Genomic DNA, 21,711 nt, shown 5'->3' on the forward strand with positions numbered 1-21,711 from the left:
TGAAACCGAAGCCCCTAATTGTATTTTTACTGGACAAAACCGCCACATGACATGGCTCGCCTTCTAAGCGCCCCGATCAAAGCGAACGCTGGAAACAAAGTCGTGTCTAAAACAAATACATATTTCAGCGTAAATCTCCTGTTTACAAACACAGAGAGGAGATTTTTCAATAGTGCCCTGAAACCGCAGCATGTTTGTCCAATTTCTCTGCAGCAAATTCGTTTCTTAGCAATGAAGGAGCAAGCTGGAAGGAGGAATAAGCAAACCGTAACATGTATAAAATTCAAATGACTATATACAGACAGTAAGTACTAGAGAAAAAGCGATGGCCAGACCCAGACTTAGAAATCAGATCTCTTCGTTCAGCCCTATGGACCCCCCCCCAGCAGTAAGCCCTCTTCCCTCTCCCCCCAGGCACTTTGCAAGACTGCTGTATTTCACGGCCATTCATAACTGGGTAATTTAGTTCCTAAAAAGTCATTGCACGGGGATGCACATGGCTTGGCACTACTCAGCGACACAAGATGATTAAAGTAATGTTCCTAGAGAGTTTACGTATATGCATCGGGAGACACAGGCTCACGTAAAGCACCTCGCTGGTTCCTCTGTGCATCGCCCTGCAGCCTTCAGGTGCGTGACCACTGAAGAAGAGATTTTTCTGTTCTGTTTCAGCATCTGCTCTCCTGAATTAATTGCTGCATGGCAAATCGAAGTGTTTTACTGTAAACAAAACGAGCAACTCAAGTGGTGTTTAAAAAATTACTTAACATGTCCTCAGAAGACAAATGGCCTTTCCTGCAGCTTGGAAGCACTGCTGACCGGAGGAGGAGACGGTTCGAACAGCAGAGATGGGGACTTGAGCCTGCTCCTGGACAGCAGGAGGGTGAATCCTACCTAGGGCAAGGGAGATCAGGTCACGCTGTCCGCAGAATTTAGACTCTAAAAGTAAAAAGATCTGCCAAGGGGAAACTAAACACCGAGCTTAAAGGCTGGGCACTGTGCTGGAGCAATCGTGAGCAATAAAGACAACGCAGGCTTGTGGTACCGCTGGACTCAACGCTGACGGCAACCTGTTCACAGCACCGCGATGCGCTGTCCGTGGGAGCCACTCACGCTTACATCGGGTCACCCACCGCCAGCCCCACTCAGCGCCGGGGCAGGGTAGGGCACCCCGCAGGCGCCGGGGAGGGCTGCAGCCCTCGCCCCCCGGCAGCCCCCCAGCCTGGGGCAGCGCAGCCGCACGCCCCCGCCGCCCCAGCCGGTCCCACCGCAGCCCGCCGAGATTCGCCCGCCGGCTGAACTTCACACGCCCTCCAACCCTCCGCACGCGAACCGCTGCGCGGCACGTGACAGACGGACAAGCCTTTGCAGGTCCTAGGCTCGGCCTAAACTCATTAAAGCCAGGAGAAAATTTCCCTCGGCGTTAGCAGGGAGCTGTATGAGGGTGCCCTAGTTCTGAGGACGGCAGCGCTGTAGCGGCATCCCAGATCCCTGCACGCCTTTGGGGAGGGGGAATAGGGAAAACATCAAAAAACAATTAAAATTGACATTGTGCCGTTTGCTGGGGGCCACCAGTGCGACACAGGTTTTGCTGCGCTGTCCCAGCTCGTGCATGTGATGGGGACGTTCCGGAGCACCCGATGGCACCTGAACACGGCAAGGGACAGGGCCAGCGCCCCGGGAAACTGCGGAGAAGAAGGACTCCGTCCTCTATAGGAAAGAAATGCCTTAAAACAACCGGGCTCTTGTTCTCACCCAACGGATGTTCTTCCAACAGTCATCCAAAAACTTCATGGAAAACCAAAGGAGCATCCCTCATTTTGCACCCACATGCAAGTTAGACCAACAAAAGTTTGTCAGAAAGATTAAAAGCAAATTAAAAGCCATTGCCTCGCTGCACATCTTTATCGAGACAAAGCCTCCGGGCCGCGGCCGGCTCGCTACGGCAATCCTCGAAGGCTGCCCGCGCCCCTGCTAATTTAGCTTATAGCTACCGAATTGCAACACTGCCATTTGTAATGTGTTAGTTAAGGGTTTGTCAGCATTTCCATCGTAAACCTTTCATTTTGGGGATTTATTGCTTGGCTATAAGGCTTTGCTCTAGCTGCAAGTTTGGCAGGAAGGACCACATACAGCAGCATATTTCCCTCACCCCAAACAATCACTCCGAACATTAGAAAGTTACACACGCAGATCCCTAATTGAGGGTTTCAGCCTCCTTCAGACTTCGGCCCTTGCAGCTAAAAATGGCAAAATCCTGAGCAACGCCAGCCTAGCGCGAGCTCAGCCGCACGGGGCCGGCTGGGAAACGGAGCGGCGCGAGGGCGCGGTATAAAAACCAGCTACGATGCACGTTTTCCAGCTCAAGGAAAAAGGACGCTAGAAGCGGCAACGCTGCTTACAATCCCGGACGCGCTCTCCATGCAACATTTGCACTGGATTTTATACGTTTGGCATCGATATTTCGCTGGGGCGTAAACAAACATCCTGGGCCCTAATTTAGCTGTAAATGTTTTTAAAGCGCACGTTTCTTAGTGCTGAGTTTTTTTTAATTATTCTTCCAGTGTTCCTATAATGAAACATATATTTAAAGTAAAGCGCTGCTTTAGGCAGGCCCGTCTTTTCTTTTCCTTAGGGGCTTTTCCCAAAGCGGGGTTCCTACGTACGGAAGGGGGTACCCATCTGCCACACCCCAGCGTACGGCTGCGTTTCGGAGCCCGACAGCATCCCCGTCCCAGGGGGACGTCACTGCACCGTGTCCCCCGGCTCGTGGAGGTTTCCCCCGCACGGGAAACCTCCGTGAGCCCGCAGGGCCCAAGCGGACCACCTCGGAAAACACGCCATTTCAGCCTCGGGATAAACTCGCTGCATCTGCTCTGCCTGCGAGGGGAAAAATCAAAAACGATGAAGAAATCGTTCATGTTATATAAGGTGGCGAAGAGCGGTGGTTAAGCCAGGGCACCGCCATGCCCCGCAGAATGCGCAACGCCCCCGGCATGGTATGAGCACAAAAGCAAGAGGTTCCTCTCCGATGGATCCTTAAAACCTAAAGCCAACGGAGACAAAACAGAGCGCGTCTTCTTTCCTCTTTCCGCTGTATTTTTCCACCCTGATCTCTCTTGTTTTCACTGTGGCGCACCAGACACCGCAATGGGTTTCCCACGCCCGGTGTGGGGTGGCCGGTGGCAGAGGCTCTGCGGGCACCCGCGGGCGGGCAGCACCAGCCGGACCCCGGCGCGTGGAGGGGGCGGTGGGGCTGACCGCACGAAGACCCCCGTGGGCGACGCTTCCACGCTCCCGCGTCGCCCGGGGCGCGGCCTTCCCCCCACGGTCACCTCCAGCCGCAGCCCGAGCCCCGGAGCCCTTCCCCGGTGCGCAGGGAGCCGCGGGATCCCCCGGGGCAGTGCCCGCCTGGGGCGGTACCGCCCGTCCCCGCAGCCGGTGACTGAGGGCCGGCATCCCGGGGCCACCGCAACCGCCTGCCGCACCGCTGCGGGAGCGCACAGCGCGCAGGCAGGGGCGCGGGCAGGGGCGCAGGCAGGCAGGGATGCAGGCAGGGATGCAGGCAGGCAGGGATGCAGGCAGGGAGGGAGGCAGCGGCGCAGGCAGGGAGGCAGGCAGGGAGGCAGGCAGGGGCGCAGGCAGGGACCTGCTCCCTCGCAGCCACAGCAGTTTGGGGAAAAACCAAGGCGAGTGGCGGCGGCGCGGATCCCCCGCCGACCCCGGGCACCGCCGCGCATCACCCCCAAACCGCAGGCGCGCACCGCCGGGAAAAGCCGCCTCCGCGGCGCTCTCGCTGTTTGCGCGCTATTTGCGCGCGACTTGCGCACCCCCCGCCTCGCGCTCTCCCCCCCTCCCTCCCCGGGCGGCGGGAGGCACGGGCGGCCGCGCGCAGCCTCCGCGGACGCTCCCCCCCACCCCCGCCTCTCCTACCCCGCGCAAGCTCCGCGGGAGCTCCCCCCCCGCCTCCCCTAACCCGCGCAGCCTCCGCGGGAGCGCCCCCCCCTGCCGCCCCTACCCCGCGCAGCCTCCGCGGGCGCTCCTCCCCGCCTCTCCTACCCCGCGCAATCTCCGCGTGAGCTCCCGCCCCCACCGCCCCTACCCAGCGCAGCCTCCGCGGAAACTCCCCCCGCCCCCCCGCCGCCCCTACCCCGCGCAGCCTCCGCGGGCGCTATCCCCCCACCGCCCCTACCCCGCGCAGCCTCCGCGGAAACTCCCCCCCCGCCTCCCCTACCCCGCGCAGCCTCCGCGGGCGCTATCCCCCCACCGCCCCTACCCCGCGCAGCCTCCGCGGAAACTCCCCCCCCGCCTCCCCTACCCCGCGCAGCCTCCGCGGGCGCTCCACCCCCGCCGCTACCCCGCGCAGCCTCCGCGGCGCCTCCGCGGGCGCGCAGCCCCGCCCCCCTGCAGGAAGCGGCGGGCGGCCGGACTACAGCACCCAGGCGGCCGCGCGGCGGCCGTCGGCAGCGCGCCTGCGCACTGCGCCCCCAGCTCCAAGTTTGGAGCTTTTAGCTGCCAGCCCTGGCCCATCATGTAGGTGCAGCAGAGCCTTCCCTACCATTGCAAGGAGGGGGGGAGGAAACCCCCCGCTCTGCAAGCTGCCCTGCAAAGTGTGCAATTGCACGGCCCCCCCCGCTGCAAGGAGAGCTGCTGCAGCAAGTCAGGAAAACTCCAGTTGCATGAAGATTGAGCGCTTGCAGTTTGCATCTTTGTTGCAAAACTAGCTCCAGAAGAGAGGCAAGGCAAAGTCTTTTGTGCTCCCCTCCCCCATCAAAGCAAAGGGGAAAATGTCTCAGTCGAGAGGTAAGGCTCCTACTTCTGTTCGTTGCAAATATGCAAAAAGTCGTGCATGCATTTTTAAGTGCATGCATGCATTTTTCGGGATGCAATTGCATTTTGAAGTTTGAGGCTTTCAATGGCTCTCAGTTGCATTTCCTGTTTAGTATGTGCCTTTTTGCAGACACACACACACTCACACACACAGTTCCTGTAAGGCAGGGCTTGCAGTTCAGCTGTGCATTGACGTTATTTGAATTCTTCTGCGGGGATTACTGAGCCCTTTTTGCCTTTTGCACAGTCAGGACAGATAAAGGGTGTTGAAGAGCAGATGCATTCGCTACTGTATATATGCATGCAAAATGGGCACAATGCATGCGAATTGCAGCTAATTTCAAGTGCAAAATTAAATGAAACTTTTACAGAAGTCCGTGGAGGAGATGAAAGGTGAAACTTGAGTGGAGTTACCAGGAATTAAATATATACCTATGTTTCCATGGGAAAGTATTGTTCTTGTGCCAGGACTGAGATCATTTTCCACCGATTTCTCCCCCCCCCCTCCGCCTTTAATATTTGGTAACTTTTGGTCAGAGCAGCAGTGTGGTTTGTAACACCAGATCGCTGAGAGCATGCAGAAGGGCTGCTTTATTTAGCATTTCGGAGCAGGGGCTCAGCGCTTCGGATGGAGCGGGAGGGGCGTAGTTGGGTAGGGGACAACAGTGATTTTTTTTTTTTATTTTTTTTTTTTGCCAGCGCGGTGGGGAAGGCTTGATCTTTGCTTTTTAACTTGATGATTATTCCGGAGCGGCTCTGCCTTGTGTCCTGCAATGGGGGGGGGGGGGGGGGGGAGGTGGAGAATTTAATATTGCAAAAATGCTGTGGGAATGCAATAGTCCCTGCAAGTCCAGGCTGAGATGTTTAAGGAGGAGTTGCTCTGGCCATTCATTGTGAAAATAGATGCACATATGTCAGCGGCTGGCCACACAGACGCAGCTTTTGGAGCTTCTTTTAACTGTTTGGATTTGATATTGCAGCTGCCTCTCCTTGCATTTTGCAGCCCCCGCACGTATTAGGGAGTGGGGGGGTGAGAGACAGTGCATGGCCCGGTGGGAGAGCGGTTCCCAAACTGGGACTGGGGCTTTTTTGGTTGTTGTTGGTTTTGTTTTTTCTTTTTTTTTTTAAAAAAAAAAAAAAAAGACATCTGTGAACTCAGTGGCCTTCTACAACAAGCCTTGCTGGGAGGACATAGGAAGGAGGTGCTTTCACAGCTCTTGCCACACAGTTTTCCTTTGTAAGAAAAATGTAAAGTTGTTGTATAATTTATTCCTAATTTGGGTTTGCTGCAGTCATCTTTTCCAGCCAAGCAGAGAATTGTAAAAGTTTCCAATAGAAAGAGCCAAGGAAGTTTGATAATGCAAAATTGAATCAAATGATACCCACGGCACGCTGCCGCTCGCAGGAGGGTCCCTGTGAGACCCACGGAGGGGCAGGGGCTGGGCAGGGGAGCAGCCGCTTCCCGGGGGTCCCCGGAAAGCCTCGGGGTGGGAAAGCCTGACGGCACGGAGCCGGGGACGGGCAGGGACCCGTGCTGGTGGCCCTGCAGCCCACCCTCCCAGGGTGCCGCTTAGCCCCCGCGCTTGCCAGCACTGGCCTTGTCCGTCCTTCTCAGTACCAGGAAAATGGGAAAATACAAGTAGCCAACCCACAAAACATGATCTCAATGAATGGCATCATTCTTGAATCCATTTTCCGTCCATCTCACGCTCTGCAATACGAGTGTCTAAGTTTGAATTCCTTACACAGATAACTTTTCCAAGTTCAGCTGTTCAGGCTGAGGTTTTGCTCGGGAAGGGGTTTCAGCTCCGGGGTTTGCTCCAGAGGTATCGTTCTTCAGGATGAATTAAGGGAGGGATAATCTGCATTTCAGGATCAGCTTTCATGTGTTGCACAGGAGGTTCCTCGTCAGCTTTCTAAAATACTGCACAGAGCTTCAGCCAGCTGCTGAGCTCTGGAGCCCTCTCCCTACTTTGAATCATTTCCAAAGTTGTTCTGAGAATTTGCCAGAGATTAATTTTTTTAATGCTGCTTGTCAGGGGGACAGTATTCAGGAGGGTTATTCTCTGATCAGACTCATTCCCAGCAAGGAATCTCACCTAGTTAAGAGGGCAGAATCGCTCCTCGGACCCTACCCGTGCCACGCGAAGAAGCGGAGGTGATCTGCTTTCTGCACAGCCGTAGCACGGGCTGTAGAAGATAAAACTCTCCCTGGAGTTTGGAAGCAACAGTTTCATTCTGGCCCTTTCCACGGCAGATGCCTCCAGCATTGTGCTTGCAGTACTCAGCCACGTTACCTGTGCCCTGATGGACTCTTTAAGACTTTGCAGTCAGCAAAACACAGGTCAAGTCAGAAAGACATCCAGGTGCAAACTCCTGCATTTCACCCCATGCTCATTTCTACCTTCATTCCCTCGTTTAAGTTGCAAAATGGTATTTTTAGTTGGATGGAGCAATCCATAGAAAATAAGATTTCCCCAAGCACAGCAGGTCCCTGCAGTCTGTTTGTCACCTTCAGAGAGGAGTCTACTCCGGACAAGTGGGACTTGATGTTGATGGTAGTTCAGAAGAAGTTGAATCGTTGCCCAAATGTGGCACATTTGGCTGTCATGACTAATAGGATATTATTCTGGAAGAGAAAAAAAAAAATGCGGAAGTCCATATTAATTACAAGCTAAACACAGTTTGAGGCTATAAATCTGAACTCTCGTGACAGCAGATACATTCAGGAGTCTTCCAAATACATTGTAATGGGGGAATTATGCACTCGCGAAGCCCACATCAGAGAAGCAACCTGCAAATATGCAAATTTCTCCATTGAAATAAGAAAAGGGAAGGGGGAGCAGTTCCCATTAGAGCGCTAATTCATAAACAGTACATTGAAATGAGCTACATTTAACTCAGTATTGCTGTCCATTGATCTCATTCCTAATTCTTAGTATTTGTTGTTTCAAATACATTTTTTTGTTCTCCAGCTGAAAAGGGATACTGAGATTATGAGAACCGCATCCCATGTGATGCTGGCTGTGTACCCTATGGACTTTGACCAAAGGCCCTGCACCTATTCAAAATACTACATTTTATGTAAAATGCTCTTTTTTTCCAGCTAGAAATCTCAATGGAACAGATGTAAAGCCTAAATGGCAGCTTGGTTTTTTTTTTTTTTTTTTTAAATCCTAGGTAGGTGGCAGGTTTTTGCTAGTATAAAATTAACCCGTGAGCAGCGCGAGGCTCCTGTTGGTTGTGCAACGCGCAGTTTGCCTCGTCAGCACCACCTCAGCTTCTCGCCATTAACACGCTCCCATGACATAGGCACTTGGCAAGGGCAGGCTTTGCAAGAGCACAGTGAGCAAAGCTGTGGCACGGTCAGCGAGGTGCAAGCCTAGCAAAGCCTAGTCTAGCAGCAAACACGGCCAATTTCAGTTTGAGTTGTTGATTTTTTTTTTTTTTTTTTTAAAGCTACCATGTTGAATTACTATTTCACCCTGTTGCATGTGCTGCCTGCTCTGCCCTACCACTTTTGTGATGGAGGTGCCTGCGTACTTGCTTTGGGTTAAGAGGGGTCAAACGTTTATAAAGAGGTTTAAAAGTTTCATGCAATGCAATGCTGGAGGAATTAACCAGCATGGGGAAAAAAGAAAACCAACTAGTTGGAGCAGAAAGTATTAGGCTAGAAATGGTGGCTGACATGAGCCAAACGCTCTACGCAGCTGAGCAAGTGGGAACCGAGACGCCCAGTCGAGCCCCTCCAGTTGCTGCATTTTGCTGCCTGCTCCCTCTGCATTGCACTAAGGAGGCATTCGCTTGCAACGCTGCTGGGCCGGGCAGGGAAGCAGCTCTCGTCCCCTCCGCCCCAGGCAGCAACGCTGGGGGTGCAAAAACCAGAGCGCGTTTGCAGGGTGCCCTGTCCCCACGTCCCGACACGGCACGACAGCCAGCAACGCGCTCGTCAGGACGGCAGCTCCCCGGCGCTAAGCAGGCTGCTTGGCAGGGACAGGAAGACACAAGCATTTAAAAGCTCAAACTATAGACATAATTACAGCAATAAAAGTGATAAGTTGCAGGGAAAAAGGAGCAAAGATCTGTTTTCTCCTCCCAGCTGAAAAAAGTTTAGGTTTCTCACTGCCCCAGTAAGTGTTGCTCATTTGTTACTTTCATCACCAAAAATATGGAGCTTCCTTTGGGGTGAATTCCCTCCCATGACACGTCCATAAGCTGCTAAGGTGAGGCAAATGATACTCAATTAAAACCACAGGAGTAATTTAGAGAGATGAGACACTTCATTCCTCCAAGAGCATTGGCATTAATGGAACACAATTACCTTCAAAGGCAGATTTGCACATTCTGTGTACTGTGGTTGCAAATACACAAGATGACTAAAAAGTTGCTCCCCCCCCCCCCCCGCCAATGATACATGCATTTGATGTCACTTGTCCATTTTCTCTTCCTGAAAAGAGCCATAAAGACACCTATAGAAGCCTCTCAGAAAAGGATATAAAAATAACACATCTGAAACAAGCTCTGATCCCTCTTTCAAGTTGGAAAAAGAAGGAAAAAGAAAAATAGCATGGGAGCTTTGATAGCACAGGAGTGGGAACACGCTTGCAGCCCTCCTCTGTGAATGCTCTTGGAGGACCGCAGTGTCTGTTACCCTGATCGTGGGGCACGGTCATGATTCCCAGCCCTTTCCCATGGCGTTCCCTGCCTTCACCCCATGAACTTGCATTTCTAATGCTCAGCCTGCCCACAGGTCTCCTCCCGTTCCAGCTCCGAAGGCAAAGCTCTGCATCTCTGCTCCGGTCTCACGGGGAGCTAAAGACCCGTGGGCAGCGCTTGCAGGTCCTGCTCGGGCTGGGCAGGTCCCAGCTGCCCGATGGCAGCGGGTGGGACGAGGAATTCCAAGTAAGGGAAAGGGGTAGAAACCAGAGCACATAGGTGTCCCTTACCCCGGTCACTCACGTTTTGGGGGACAATCAGGGCGTTGTACGAGTTTGGCAGCGTGGCCACCAGCAGCGTCATTATATAAAGTGTTGAGTCAGTCTCCGGTGGCCGGATAAATTGCAGGACTGTTCTTTTAATTTTAGACATGGCCAGAGCTATAATTAAAAAAAAAAAAGTTTCATTACCTGTAGAGTTACTTAGCTCCCTTCCTTAGGGCCTGTCTGGGCATAGTTTAAGAGATTAGCATTATCAACTAGAGCAACATTAGCAGGAAGGCAGATCTAGGACCCTGGAGCTGTCCCACGCTAGATATTACGCTCTGTGGTGCCAGAGGGGTGAAGGCCATTCAGTGCAATTTCCATATCTACTCATTGTGCAAAAAGTTGGGGTATTTTTTGCTTTTGTCTTCCAAATCCACAATATTCTTCATGTTGACAAGTGTGAATGGAAAAGTGTCTTCTGTTCAGTAATCCTGGCTCAGTAAAAAGCAATTTGGAGAGGGGAAGCCTGAGACTCGCTTGTAGGGCTTTCTTTTGTCTCAAAGCCAAAATTAAAGCTATCCTTCCTTTTAAGCTAGAAATTTCAAACACCCAGTTGATGTTTCAGAGGGTTCATCCCACCATGAAAGTCTCTGGGGTGCTAAAGCACTTCTGAGTCATCTTTACTTTGGAGATGTTGCAAACAGATGCTGAACATCCTTTATGGTAACTCCAAGAAGCCACTTGTGCATCTTGGTCTGCTGGTGCCAGCAAAGCTGCGGCTGAACATCGCTCTGGATTTGCATCCCATAGTCAAGTAAGGGCCTGAATTTGTACGTGCATGGTAAGAGCAGCATCCGACCACATCAGGAGAGCAGTTTGGGGTAGGAGCTACTCAGGCTACTTTTCCCCCCCAGTTGCTGTAGGGGCAATGGCCATGGCTTGTTAGGCTGCTGCAAAAAGCTGAGTGCGGTGAAGCCCAAGGAGCATTGTGCAAACAGCCGGAGGGAGCAGCCCCTGCAGCTGAGATAGTTTCGTATTTGTAAGGAAGATTGCAGAGAGAAAGCATTTTTTCCCCTGTTTGAGCAGGAAAACTTCACTGAGCAGAGCTGATCCAGTTTCTTGCTGTTGCTGTTTTGTTAGCCTACTTAGCTTGCAATTTTCTAATCGAGGCTAGATTTTCCTAGCCTGCACCCAAGCAGATCAAAAATCATTAGAACAACTGAAGTCCAAGCAGCATCCACTTTTACTGCACTCAGATGAAACCCGTGGGAAAAAAAAAAAAAACCAACCAACAAACCAGCAGAAGTTGCAGATGAGATGCCAAAGATAAGGCAGCAATAGAAAATAAGTACAGGAGTCAACACTTCACTGTGTCTGCAGTAAGAGGCCTTTAATGAAGGCTGAATCAGCATAGACTTGGTAGCTGCTTTTGAAGGAGAATCTTTTTCTAAACAAAAATATGTAATTGCACTCAATGAAACAATGCTTATCAGTGCCAAATGGCCTCAGAGCATCATCTGGCTGTTCTTCTGTGGAAGTCCCAGGCAACATGCTTTTGTGCTTATTTTCATCCTGCAGTGGGGTCTGATCTTGAAGTTCCTCATTTGTGTGTTTTCAGCAGGGTTTACTTGTCACTTAAGCAACAAGTTATATTATAAGAATTCCAGCTTCACTCCACGTTATCGTTCCTCTTCAGAATGTTTATTGCTTCTCCAGTAGTTCAAGGTCAGATATAGAAAATGACTCAAAGTAGTCTTTTGTTGTTCTGACAGCTCTAAAGTAATGGAAGTCCCCATCTGGCAAAGACAAACCTTGCCAGAGTACCAGCTTCGAAAAGAAAGGGAGATAGAAAATTTTAAAGGGAAACGCAGCATCGATTACCGGGTTTCTTGCCCTGGACTTGCTCCATTATATCTGCTCTCATCAACTCTCAGCATCTCCCATCTCTCACACGCAGGAGCCCCAGTAAGGGCCCGCTCGACTTGCATGCTCACGCAAGTACCTGCGTGTGGGAGGTGAAGCAGGTAACAGGGCACACGAGATGAGAAGGTCCTTTTGGCACCGGCTCTGCGCAGAGGGTTTGTGCAGCGCCTAGCACTGCCCTTGGCACCGGCTCCTTGTTCCCGGGGCGCTCCTCCAGTGCTGGCAACTGGCACCCATTTAGAGGCACACTTTCCAGCTTTGATTTCAACACAGCCCTTTCTTCCTAGGGCTGCTTTAATTGCCTACAATTAGGGTTTCCAATGCTGCAGAAGTATGAAGAAATAAAACCCAAATTTGGCTTTGAAAGGACTGGAATTGATTTCTTCTTTCAAACAGCTGATGCTGTGGCCTTTTAAAAAGGAACTGTCAGCCCACATTTATGCCTGCTACTGCCCAGGGATTAAAGCACAGATATGTGACATTTATTGTAGTTTTATTCAAGGAGTGGAACACCTGTAGGAGCTGAGAACAGCTGTCCCCCTTCTTCCAGTTAGATGCATCATGAAGAAGAGACAGGGGCTTTACATGCTATCATCAAAATGCCAAAACCCCGTTGGGCAGAGCTACATCTTAAGTAGATTTGTTTAAGCACTGAGCCTCAGCACTTAGCAAAAATGCCTCGGCAGAAGCACAAGCCACAGCACAGGGCTTTTGGCAGCCTGATGGGTCCCTGAAGGGTTCCATGGGTCACTCCAGCCCCTGCACAAGGCAGCCAGGATCTGGCCAGCTGGGACTCTGTGCTGTTAGCAATGTGCAGAGATCCAAGCTTGATTTCCAAAGCCCACGCAGGTTTTGGAGCTAGCAACAGGACAGGGAAGCCGCAACAGTTTTCCTCCTAAGCTTGACCACCACTGAAGTTTCGGACATGGAGATGTCGGCTTAACCTGCGGTCCCCTCTTGTAGGTTGTTTCTCTGAACTGAAAGATGCTGATGGTTAATGCAGAAGCTCACTCCCAAGCAGACCTCAGTACTTAACTGCACTAATTAAATGTTTTCAAAAACCACAAGATTGACCTTCACTGCATGCCCACAGATTTTTCTCTCATTTAACAAGCACAGGGCTGACAGAGTAGCCTATTAAAGGAGAAGAAAGGCAATGCTCTAGATATTGTTGTTTTTCAACCTGTTCTAAAGTGTTTTCTGCTTTTTAACTAGAAGATATGGAAACCACAATCCCCTAATAACCTACCAGGAGAAACTGGGCTGGAGACAAAGGGTCCTTGGCTCAAATAAAGCACAAAGCCTGATAAAATAGTGAACACACTTAAAACTGAAGTTTATGCAGATATCTGTGCAATAAGCCACAACGGCCATTATATATATATATATATATATACACACACAGGTACTTATGTAACCAGAGAGCCGTTCTAGGTGGCATAGAGTTGTTCGTTGGGAGATACCCTCTAGAAAAAAAATAAAGGCAATTAACATAGACTCTGACTTCCTTACCTTTCCCAAGGACACCAGTAATTTGCTCATTGCTAATAAAACTTGGAACATCTCTACCGAGAACTTGAATTCCTGCCAAGGAATCAGTTTTACAAATTAACTAAAAGACCAGATTGGTGCGGTGCACTGCATGAAAGGACGTCACAAAACAGCCCCCAGACAGAGCAGCATCTGAACTGGAGGCAGAGCCCGAAATAGTCCCTGGCAGCTGGGGAGGGCGACACAGACACTGCATTCAAAGATGATTAGTAGTAAGTTGCTTTCTGGAGACAAGGAGGACTGAATTCACAGCAGGCACCTTTTTGGCAGAGAGAAGGACCTCTGGGCTTGCACCTCTCCAGGTCTTTGCAGGGTGACAGTATGGGAACGTGCCCTTGCTCGTAGCCACCCGAGCCAGGCAGCGCAGCAGGCTTGCTTCCACGTAGCATGACTTCAGTTTCATTCATGTCATTAGGCAGCTTCCTTTATAGCTAAGCATGTGATTTTTTTTTTTTCTTTTTTCTTCCCCTCAAAAACATTTGGTACTTCCCCCGCAAGAAATCAGAAGCTTTATGTCTGATAAGAGGCTGGAACAGCTTCCTGCAATAGGAGAGCATTCCGCCTCTCGCTCTTCCTGCGCAGACCTCAGAACAATGCCAGCGCTTCCAGCATCAACAAGCATTTACTTTACCTTGTAGCACACTCATTTAGGGCCCATCCTGTGCAAGCATCTCCCTGGCCAGCACCTCCTGCAAAGGGAGGGCTGTTTTTCCAGGAGCTTGCTTTAAAAAGGCATTGCCGCAGCTGAAACACAAGGAGCAATCTGGGAGATTGAATCAGAGCCGATTCAGAGCAGCTGTAGCCAAGGAGGGCCCTCATTTGGACGAGTGGGGTCTGAAGAATTTTTTTCTTTCCCCTTAAAAGAGAAGCTAAATAGGGGGTTTTTTCATACTCTGATCTTGAAACTACTTGTGCACGTGCTAAACTTGGAGCATATGAGTCCTTTTGCAGGAGTCAGTGGGACTGAATGTGCTTGGAGTTGAGCACACACGTAAGAATTTACAAGGTTAGGGATGTATTTTGTCCTGGTTGCTAAGTAGGATGGACTTTATGGATCTGTGTAGATGATTTATACTACCCTGCTTTCTCCTGCTTATCTGTTCTTGCAACTGAGAAAGCAGTATCGTATTTGAGAGCATGCATGTATATAACTGAAACTGCAGTCTCGAACCTCGCACAGGGAGTTCTATAGAGGCTTTGATAGAAAGGCTCATAAAAGGAGTTTTGTATTTACAGCTCCTGATTTAGAAGGCTGGGTGGAGAGATGTAACCTGACGGGCTTTGATCCATGTGGATGTATGTGGCCAGAAAAAAGTCTGCCCCGTTGTGTCAGGGACACTTTATTGGAAAAAAAAAGTGGAGAAGACTTGCTGTCTTCTGCCGGGGTACTATGCCATAATGCATTTCTTCAGCATGTTTTCCAAATGGAAATAAAATTGCATGATAAAAACTGGGGAGAGGCTTTTGTTCTTTACATACTGCTTGCTTTACTTTATTATATGACATGGAAGCAAGTGTATGCTCTTAGCAGGTGTCTGGAAGGAGAGCTAGAAGTTCATGCTCTCTGACCTCTGGCTAAAATCTGTTTGAACTTGAAAGAGCTTCCTTGGAAGCCCCAAGAGCTGCCCTGCGCCCTGCAGACCTTCACGTGCACAGCTTTGAGCTTCTGAGACTTCTTGCATGTGCAAAGATACATCGCTGAAGTGGTTGCAGGACCGGGACTTTATGTTCGTGGTTGGACAGACCTGCTGCTGCCGTAGCGGTGGTGGAGCAGCTCTGGTTCTCACGTGTCTCTGCTGCTGGCGGTTTCTGGGAGCCGCTGCTGTTACTGCTGACAGTGCAAACCGGGTGCAGTTATTCTCCTAGTGCCTCCTGGCCTGCTCCGGTGTTGGGGTGGTGCCCAAAGTTCAGTGCTGGAGACCTGGGTGGGTGCTGGGTGCTTGGGTGGGTTTGGCTTTCCTGCGGTTGCTCTCGGCTTCTCTCTATGAATAGGGTTCCTGTGTGTTTTTAAAGTAGGACCTACACGTTTGCTGGGAGGCATTGCCAGCAGAGGGAGCATGAGTTAGTTCCTCCCACCTGCGCTGTCCAGAACTGTCAAATACCATCTTTAATAATTTTGGTACAAAAATAAGCAAATAAGCTCATATATGGAAAAAAGAATAGCAAAAGAGATCTGTCTAACAGGGTAGCACAAAGGCAGATTGGTCAAAGTCTTGACCGTGTTGAAAACTTAATCACAATATTTGGCTGAGCCTTTACAAAAATTCCCCGTGACAAAATGCTAAGCGAGGAAGCAGATCCTCTTCTTCCATGCCAGTGCTGCAGGTGCCGCGGCGTTGTGCTGATGTAGGAAAACCTCCGGGCGAGATTGCCAGCAGACTTCTAATCGACTTATCTGTTTGGCCTGAGCCGTGAGCGAAGGACCGAGTGTGAGCAGCATATCCCTGGGAAGCAAAGTCGGCGCTGATTTGCAATTCTTCTGAGTGTTATTTGCACCACAGAAGAGGAAAGTGGTCCTAAAATTATCTTCGATTCAACACTCTTAGTTGAAACAAACAGTTGCCAGCTGCCAAACAGAACAGCACAACTTGGGAACTGAAGCGAAGTAATTCAGTCCAGAGGTGTCTTGCACAACTTTGGCACTATTTATGAAAACTTTTCAACCCAGAGGTGCTATTTTCCCCTGAGGAGCACAGTGGATGGTAGACCACGTGGATTAACGTAGCCCTCCTGTTCATCAGGGACCTTCTGCAGAGGGTGAGGATACTTGCTATAGAAATGGCTCGTGGCACATTCCTCTATTTCCATGGATATTCCCATTTGACTGTAAAAGTTTTGATACTCCCTAACTCGCAGAATGACAAAATCAATGGACAGCTTTCTCTCTGTGGAACACAAATGGCCCATCTTGTCGTAAGGTGGCTTTACTCATGAGCAGAAAATTATAAACCCGAGTTTTATATGCAGCGCATCAGCTGTAGAAGATGGCTGATAGCGATGTAGTTTAAATGTCCAACATTTGCAATATGCTGAACAAATTAAATCTGTGCTTGGTAAAATGAGACTGCTGTGGCTGCCTGGAGCACCCGGTAACAGAAATAAAACCATAGCTCGGATTGCCCTGTGGTATTGATTAGATTTTATTCTGTCCTGCTGCAAGGGTGATGACACCAAGATCGGTATCCCACAGATAAGGTGCGATCCTGCTCAGCGAGCAAAGGAATCTGCAGAGAAATGGGGCTGCGTTAACACGTGGGGAGCGGCCGTTCAGAGCTGAAAGACAAATAACTGTGCATGCTTTCCTGGGGACAGTGACACCCCAAAGGGCCAGTTTGCTGAGCTCCCCAAAGGACTCCTTCCTGGCCCATCACACCCTCCTGATTTAGCAAAGCCCTGCTTTTCCCGTGTTTAAGCCTCCTGGCTCCTTTTTGGCTGAACAAGCCTCAGCGCTTGCCCACGTAGCTTTGCCAGCGGATGCTACGGCACAGCATCTCGGGCACGGGGAGGCAATGGCGAGGAACCTGCAACCTGGCTGGCACCGCCGCTTGCAGAGGGACTTCTGCCAGTGCCCATGTACGGGTTGTCCCTTTTGGTGGGTATGGCTGAGAAAAGGGCTGAAGCCTGCAGCCGGATACCCAGGGGACAGACATTTGCTGCAGCTATTGCAAAGGCTAAGATAACGGTCTGGCACAGCCTTTACCTACATATTCCTGTTCAGCCTGACACTTAATGCAGCTTTAATAGGAACGCGTGGCTCACAGTAAGCACGTGCTTAAATGTAAGCACCATCAAGACATAAGAACCTTCATAGCTGGAGCCACAAGCCTGAATCGGGCTTTTGAGTCTGCAGCACAGCAGAAATCAGCAAGCGGGTGGAAATGTCACCTTCGTTTTCCAAAGCAATTTGCATTTCCCTGGGCTGGCAGCGCATCTGACAGCTCCAAGAGGCCCTGGCTGGGACAGCGCGGTGCCGGCGCTGCCGGGGCGGCTGCCCCTCGCCCGCTCTGCCGGGTGCACGGACTCGTCACCCCTCGGCGTCCGGGCAGCTGGGGCAGATGCAGAAGCTGATCTGTTTTTTCAGGGGAAAATGAAGCTCTGCTGCGGGGCCCTCGCTCTGCCAGCGATGTTTCCTTAAAAAACACCTTGCAGGACCTGCTGGGAGAAAATCCCAGCTGCACCAAGTGCATTTAAAAAACCTGAAAACCAAAATTGAAACTGGAGGGAGACCTCGAGCAAAACGTCTGTCTGATGGGGAGGGCATCCTTATCGCAGCCAGACCTAAGAAAGCTGGGTTTTGAGACTCTGCAGAGCAATGGGGAAAGGAGGTGGATGCTCCGTGCCTGTGCCGAGTTTTCCAGGGAGCGGTAGGTTTGGGATGTGTGGAAGTGTTTGTAGCTGGACTGGGGCTGGTGGATTTAAGGCAAATCCTGCTCCCACCGTGGCTGAGGCAGACAGGGCACCTGCTTTTATGCTGCATATAGGGGACTTGCTGCCGTCTGCTAAATATTCGTATGGGAAGTTGGTCAGAGCCCTGTAGCTGCATGTGGTCACTCACTGTGGTGTTTTGAGGTGAAATCTCAGTGGATAAGGGAACTGAAAAAAACCAGGCGGAGTACCGGGAGCGATGCTCAGCTCGTGGGCGAACCCGCAGCACCCCCGCTCGCACGTTGGCCGTGGGAGCTTCAGCCCCTCATCCACGGGGCTGCATCGCATGGGAGCACCCACCGGCACAGCAGAGCCTGCCCGTCCCTTGGGAGACTTTTTAGGCTGCTGCTGCTGCACTGAGGAGCAGAGCCCACCCCGCCTTCCGTGCGAGGGGCAGAGCCAGGGCCGGGAGCACCAAGCTTGGCCAGAAGTCTGGGGTAAGCCTTGCACGCCGCGATGCGTGGAAGTTCGGGAAGCACCTCACCCTTCTGCCTGCAGCGCTCTGCTTCCGCTGCCTGCGGGCACGGGAGGCATCCGTCCTCCTGCCACACGGCCCCCCCACGCACGGGCGGCAGCCCACCTCCTCTGCTGCTGCTGGCAGGTGCTCTTTGGCAGGGAAAAAACAGAAATGAAGGTAGCGGCAACGAAAGCAGCCGCGTCTTCCAAACCCTCCTGCACAAAAGCCCTTTTGTTCCCCGGGTGAATTCCAAGAGCTTTTCTCCAGTTTTGATTCCAGCAAACTCCCACTGCAAGCAGACAGCCGAGGGTTTGAAAACAAAGCAGCAACTAAACCAAAAGTCCCTCATAAAAAATCCCCACGAGGGCTGGAGGCTCTTGACAAACAGCTTCCCCGGCCTGCAATTCCTGTGGATTTCCTAATTTGAGATAAGCAGCAAAGAAAACAGGCTCTGGGATGGGGAGGCAGCGAAGCCAGCGGACTTTGGCAGAGGGAAAATACGGGCTTGATTTATGGTGTACTGGTGACTGCCCCTGCCGCTCGCCTCTGCGGAGCTCCAGTGCTGTGATTTCTCGTGGTAACGGGGGCGAGGGGAGAGGCCGCGAGGCTCCCGGTGGCCTCTGTTGCTCCGTGGGGTCTCCGCCACCATCGCATCTTTCCCAGAGCAACGGGAGGATGCAGCTGCCCGAATGCCAGAGGCGCAGGAGGCCCGCGAGGGATGCGACCCGCTCCAGCGGCCACAAGGAGCAGCAAACAAAGTCCTTTTTGGCATCGCTTTGACCTCAATAAGATCTCCCCAAGCTTTTGGCTCTCGCAGCCTCACATTGGGCAACCACGAGTGATTTGCAGGATTTGAGGGCATTTGAGACAGTGTGATGGGAGGAGAGGAGTGGAAGTGGTTTTTCTCTGTGCGTGATGAGGAAGGCTTGGGCGCACCCATGAAATTAAGTTGATGGGTGGAAAAATACCTAGGCAAAGCAAGGTGAGAAGAAGGAAGAGGCTTTGGTCCCTACAGGATTTCCATCAGACTATTTGAGATGGGGCGTGTGTAGGCAAACCGTTGAATTTTGCATTTTGTGTTTTTATGCATGTGCCTCCACGACCGTCTCTGGAGGATCCAGCATGTCCGGAGCATCAAGACAGAGATGGCTCCAGCCTTGGCATGGACACGTGTCTCCTTTCAGCTAAAGGCTGTCACAGAGGTGTCACAGAAGTCTCGCAAGCCTGGTGGGGGTTGGTGCTGCTCTCCCATCCTTAGCTTGAACCATCTCAATGGGTTTGGGCTAATAACTCTCAGGTGCCAAGGGGAACGGGACGGTGGTGTGAGCCTGTGCTGCTTTGTGCCCCGCGTGCAATGCGGGCAGCATCCTTTGGCAGCTGCCAACGTCCTCATCCATGGAAGTCCTTTGCTTTGGTGGATGTGAGTCAGAGCCTGAAGCAACAGAGGTGGTTTTGTCTTAATTCATTATTGCAGCACACCTGCCTGCTAGGCGGAGAGGGGACACGCGCACAAACAAGGCTTGTGCAACTTTGGGAGTTGGACTCGATGATCCTTCTGGGTCCTTTCCAAGTTGAGGTATTCTGTGATTCTATGATTAACTTTCCTCTGGCCACGGACGGGGTCGTGAGAGCTGAAACTGGAGAGTGCGCATCCCGGTGCCCAGTAGTCCCTTCCATCCACCACCTCCTCCCCTCTTCATCCGACGGGTCACGAGGCAGCGCCTGTCCCTCACAGAGCATCTCGCAGCTGGGGTGAATCAGCAGAGGAGTGAACATTTCCACTTTGCACCCGCCTGGGAGATCCCAGCACCGAGGAGGAAGGTGCTGATCCCTGGAGAGCTGTGCAGGGGCAGGGCTGGTGCTGGGGGGCAGCTGAGCCCCAACCGGGGTGGGATTTCCTGACAGCAGATGCTCCCAGCTCTGCTGCATCGACTCCCTTTCCTGCTGGGTGATGTTGCCACCGTTTGCACAGAGGTGCTGCTGTTTGGGAGGAGCCATGCCCTTTCCCCCGGGCCATCGAAGTTCAAGCAGCTGGATGCACATGCCAGATGAGTTCAGCCAAAGTCTTGTAACAGGGTTTTTAATATTAAAGTCTCTTGTGCCCTATGCTGAAAGCCGTAGGCAGGCAAAACTCTCGTATCTACCATCTCCCACTTACATTAGCACCTAAAGTACGATGGATTTAGGGGTATTTTGCATTGCATCTGTTTTCTAAAGAAAAACTGGCTAATCTAAAGGCTGTCTCGGCAGTGCAGGATGTCAGGGGAGGACTCCGTCTTGCCTTGTCACATCTGCAGGTACCAATGTGGCCCTGGCACCAGCTCAACAGGAACATGATGGGTGGCCCCACGCTGTGCCTGCAGTTCCCTCGCTGAGATTGGGGGTGATGCTGCGTCTGGGCTGGGAAGGGACATTATCTGGAAAAGCTGTTTGTTGTCACCTCCCCGTTTCCTCTGAACTGGTAGCATCAGAAGGAAGCACGTAGCTGCTCTTTGTTGGTCTGTGAGCGTCAAAATGGGCGCTGAAGGCCCCGTTTCCTCTCTCATGTTGGTATCCCTGCAAGCAAACACTGGAGCGGGGTGCAGGGAACACATCGGGGCAGAGTCCTGTTGGGAAATGAAGTCTAAGGTCCTGGCAATGGAAGGTCCAAGCCCATGAAACAGCTCAGTGAGGTGGCAGCAACTTCTGTGGGACACAAAAGATCATCCTAAACCATCGTACCCTCTCCCCTGCAGCCGTGTTGTAGTACCCCCTGCATCAGACGGCCAGTCTTCATCTCCAAACCGGCACTGGGTGTTGGTGTCCCACACAACCTGCTGGAAGGTTGCTCCAGCACGTGATTACCCCAGTGCTCCCTGCAAGCTCCTACGGACTAGAGCTGCGGGGGGACTCAGTTTTGTTTGGTGGAGGATTACAGGAGGGTACAGAATTGCCCAAAAGCTGTATCAGCTCCCTGCCCCCTTCCCAGAGTCCCTCCGGCCCTGCGTTGAGTGCACGTCTTAGCACAGGATCTCATGTCTAATCTCTATCAAAGTGTCTCTTCCGCTTCACACTCAGAAAGTCTTAACTCTTCTAAAATTTAGAGGTGCAGTCTTATCAGCGTGACAAACAGACTCTCATAACCAAAATGTGCAGATAGATAAGAAGAAATTGCATCCCTCCGGGTTTCTGTGTTGACACGAATAAACACAGCAGCCTCGTCGTGGTTTAGCCCCAGTTGGCAACCGAGCCCCACGCAGCCGCTCGCTCACCCTCCCCCCGGTGGGACGGGGGAGAGAATCTGAAGAGCAAAAGTAAGACAACTCGTGGGTTGAGATAAGAAGTTTAATAATTGACATAAAATATAATAATAATAATAATAATAATAACAATAATAATAATAATGATTGTAATGAGAAGGAAGACAACAAGAGTGAGAGAGAGGAGCAAAACCCAAGAAAAAAACAAGTGCTGCAACCGCTCACCGCCCGCCGACCGATGCCCAGCCCGTCCCCGAGCAGCGATCGCTGCCCCTGGCCAGCTCCCCCCAGTTTCTATACTGGGCACGACGCCCTATGGTATGGAATAGCCCTTGGGGCAGTTTGGCTGTGCCCCCTCCCAGCT

At 51.6% G+C, this 21,711-nt stretch overlaps 1 protein-coding gene across 2 annotated transcripts in view; it reads left to right on the forward strand.

The window, feature by feature from the left end:
* Positions 1-4,419: 4,419 nt before the first annotated feature.
* Positions 4,420-21,711, forward strand: part of MAP2K6 (mitogen-activated protein kinase kinase 6) — a 61,627-nt gene continuing 44,335 nt past the window's right edge. For both annotated transcript variants that reach the window (XM_075518600.1, XM_075518599.1), the window contains exon 1: positions 4,420-4,803. In XM_075518600.1, the coding sequence (XP_075374715.1) occupies positions 4,788-4,803 (16 nt within the window). In that variant the 5' untranslated portion in view covers positions 4,420-4,787. The remainder of the gene's footprint in view (positions 4,804-21,711) is intronic.

This window comes from Mycteria americana, chromosome 16 (assembly GCF_035582795.1).
Source record: "Mycteria americana isolate JAX WOST 10 ecotype Jacksonville Zoo and Gardens chromosome 16, USCA_MyAme_1.0, whole genome shotgun sequence".
NCBI lineage: Eukaryota > Metazoa > Chordata > Aves > Ciconiiformes > Ciconiidae > Mycteria > Mycteria americana.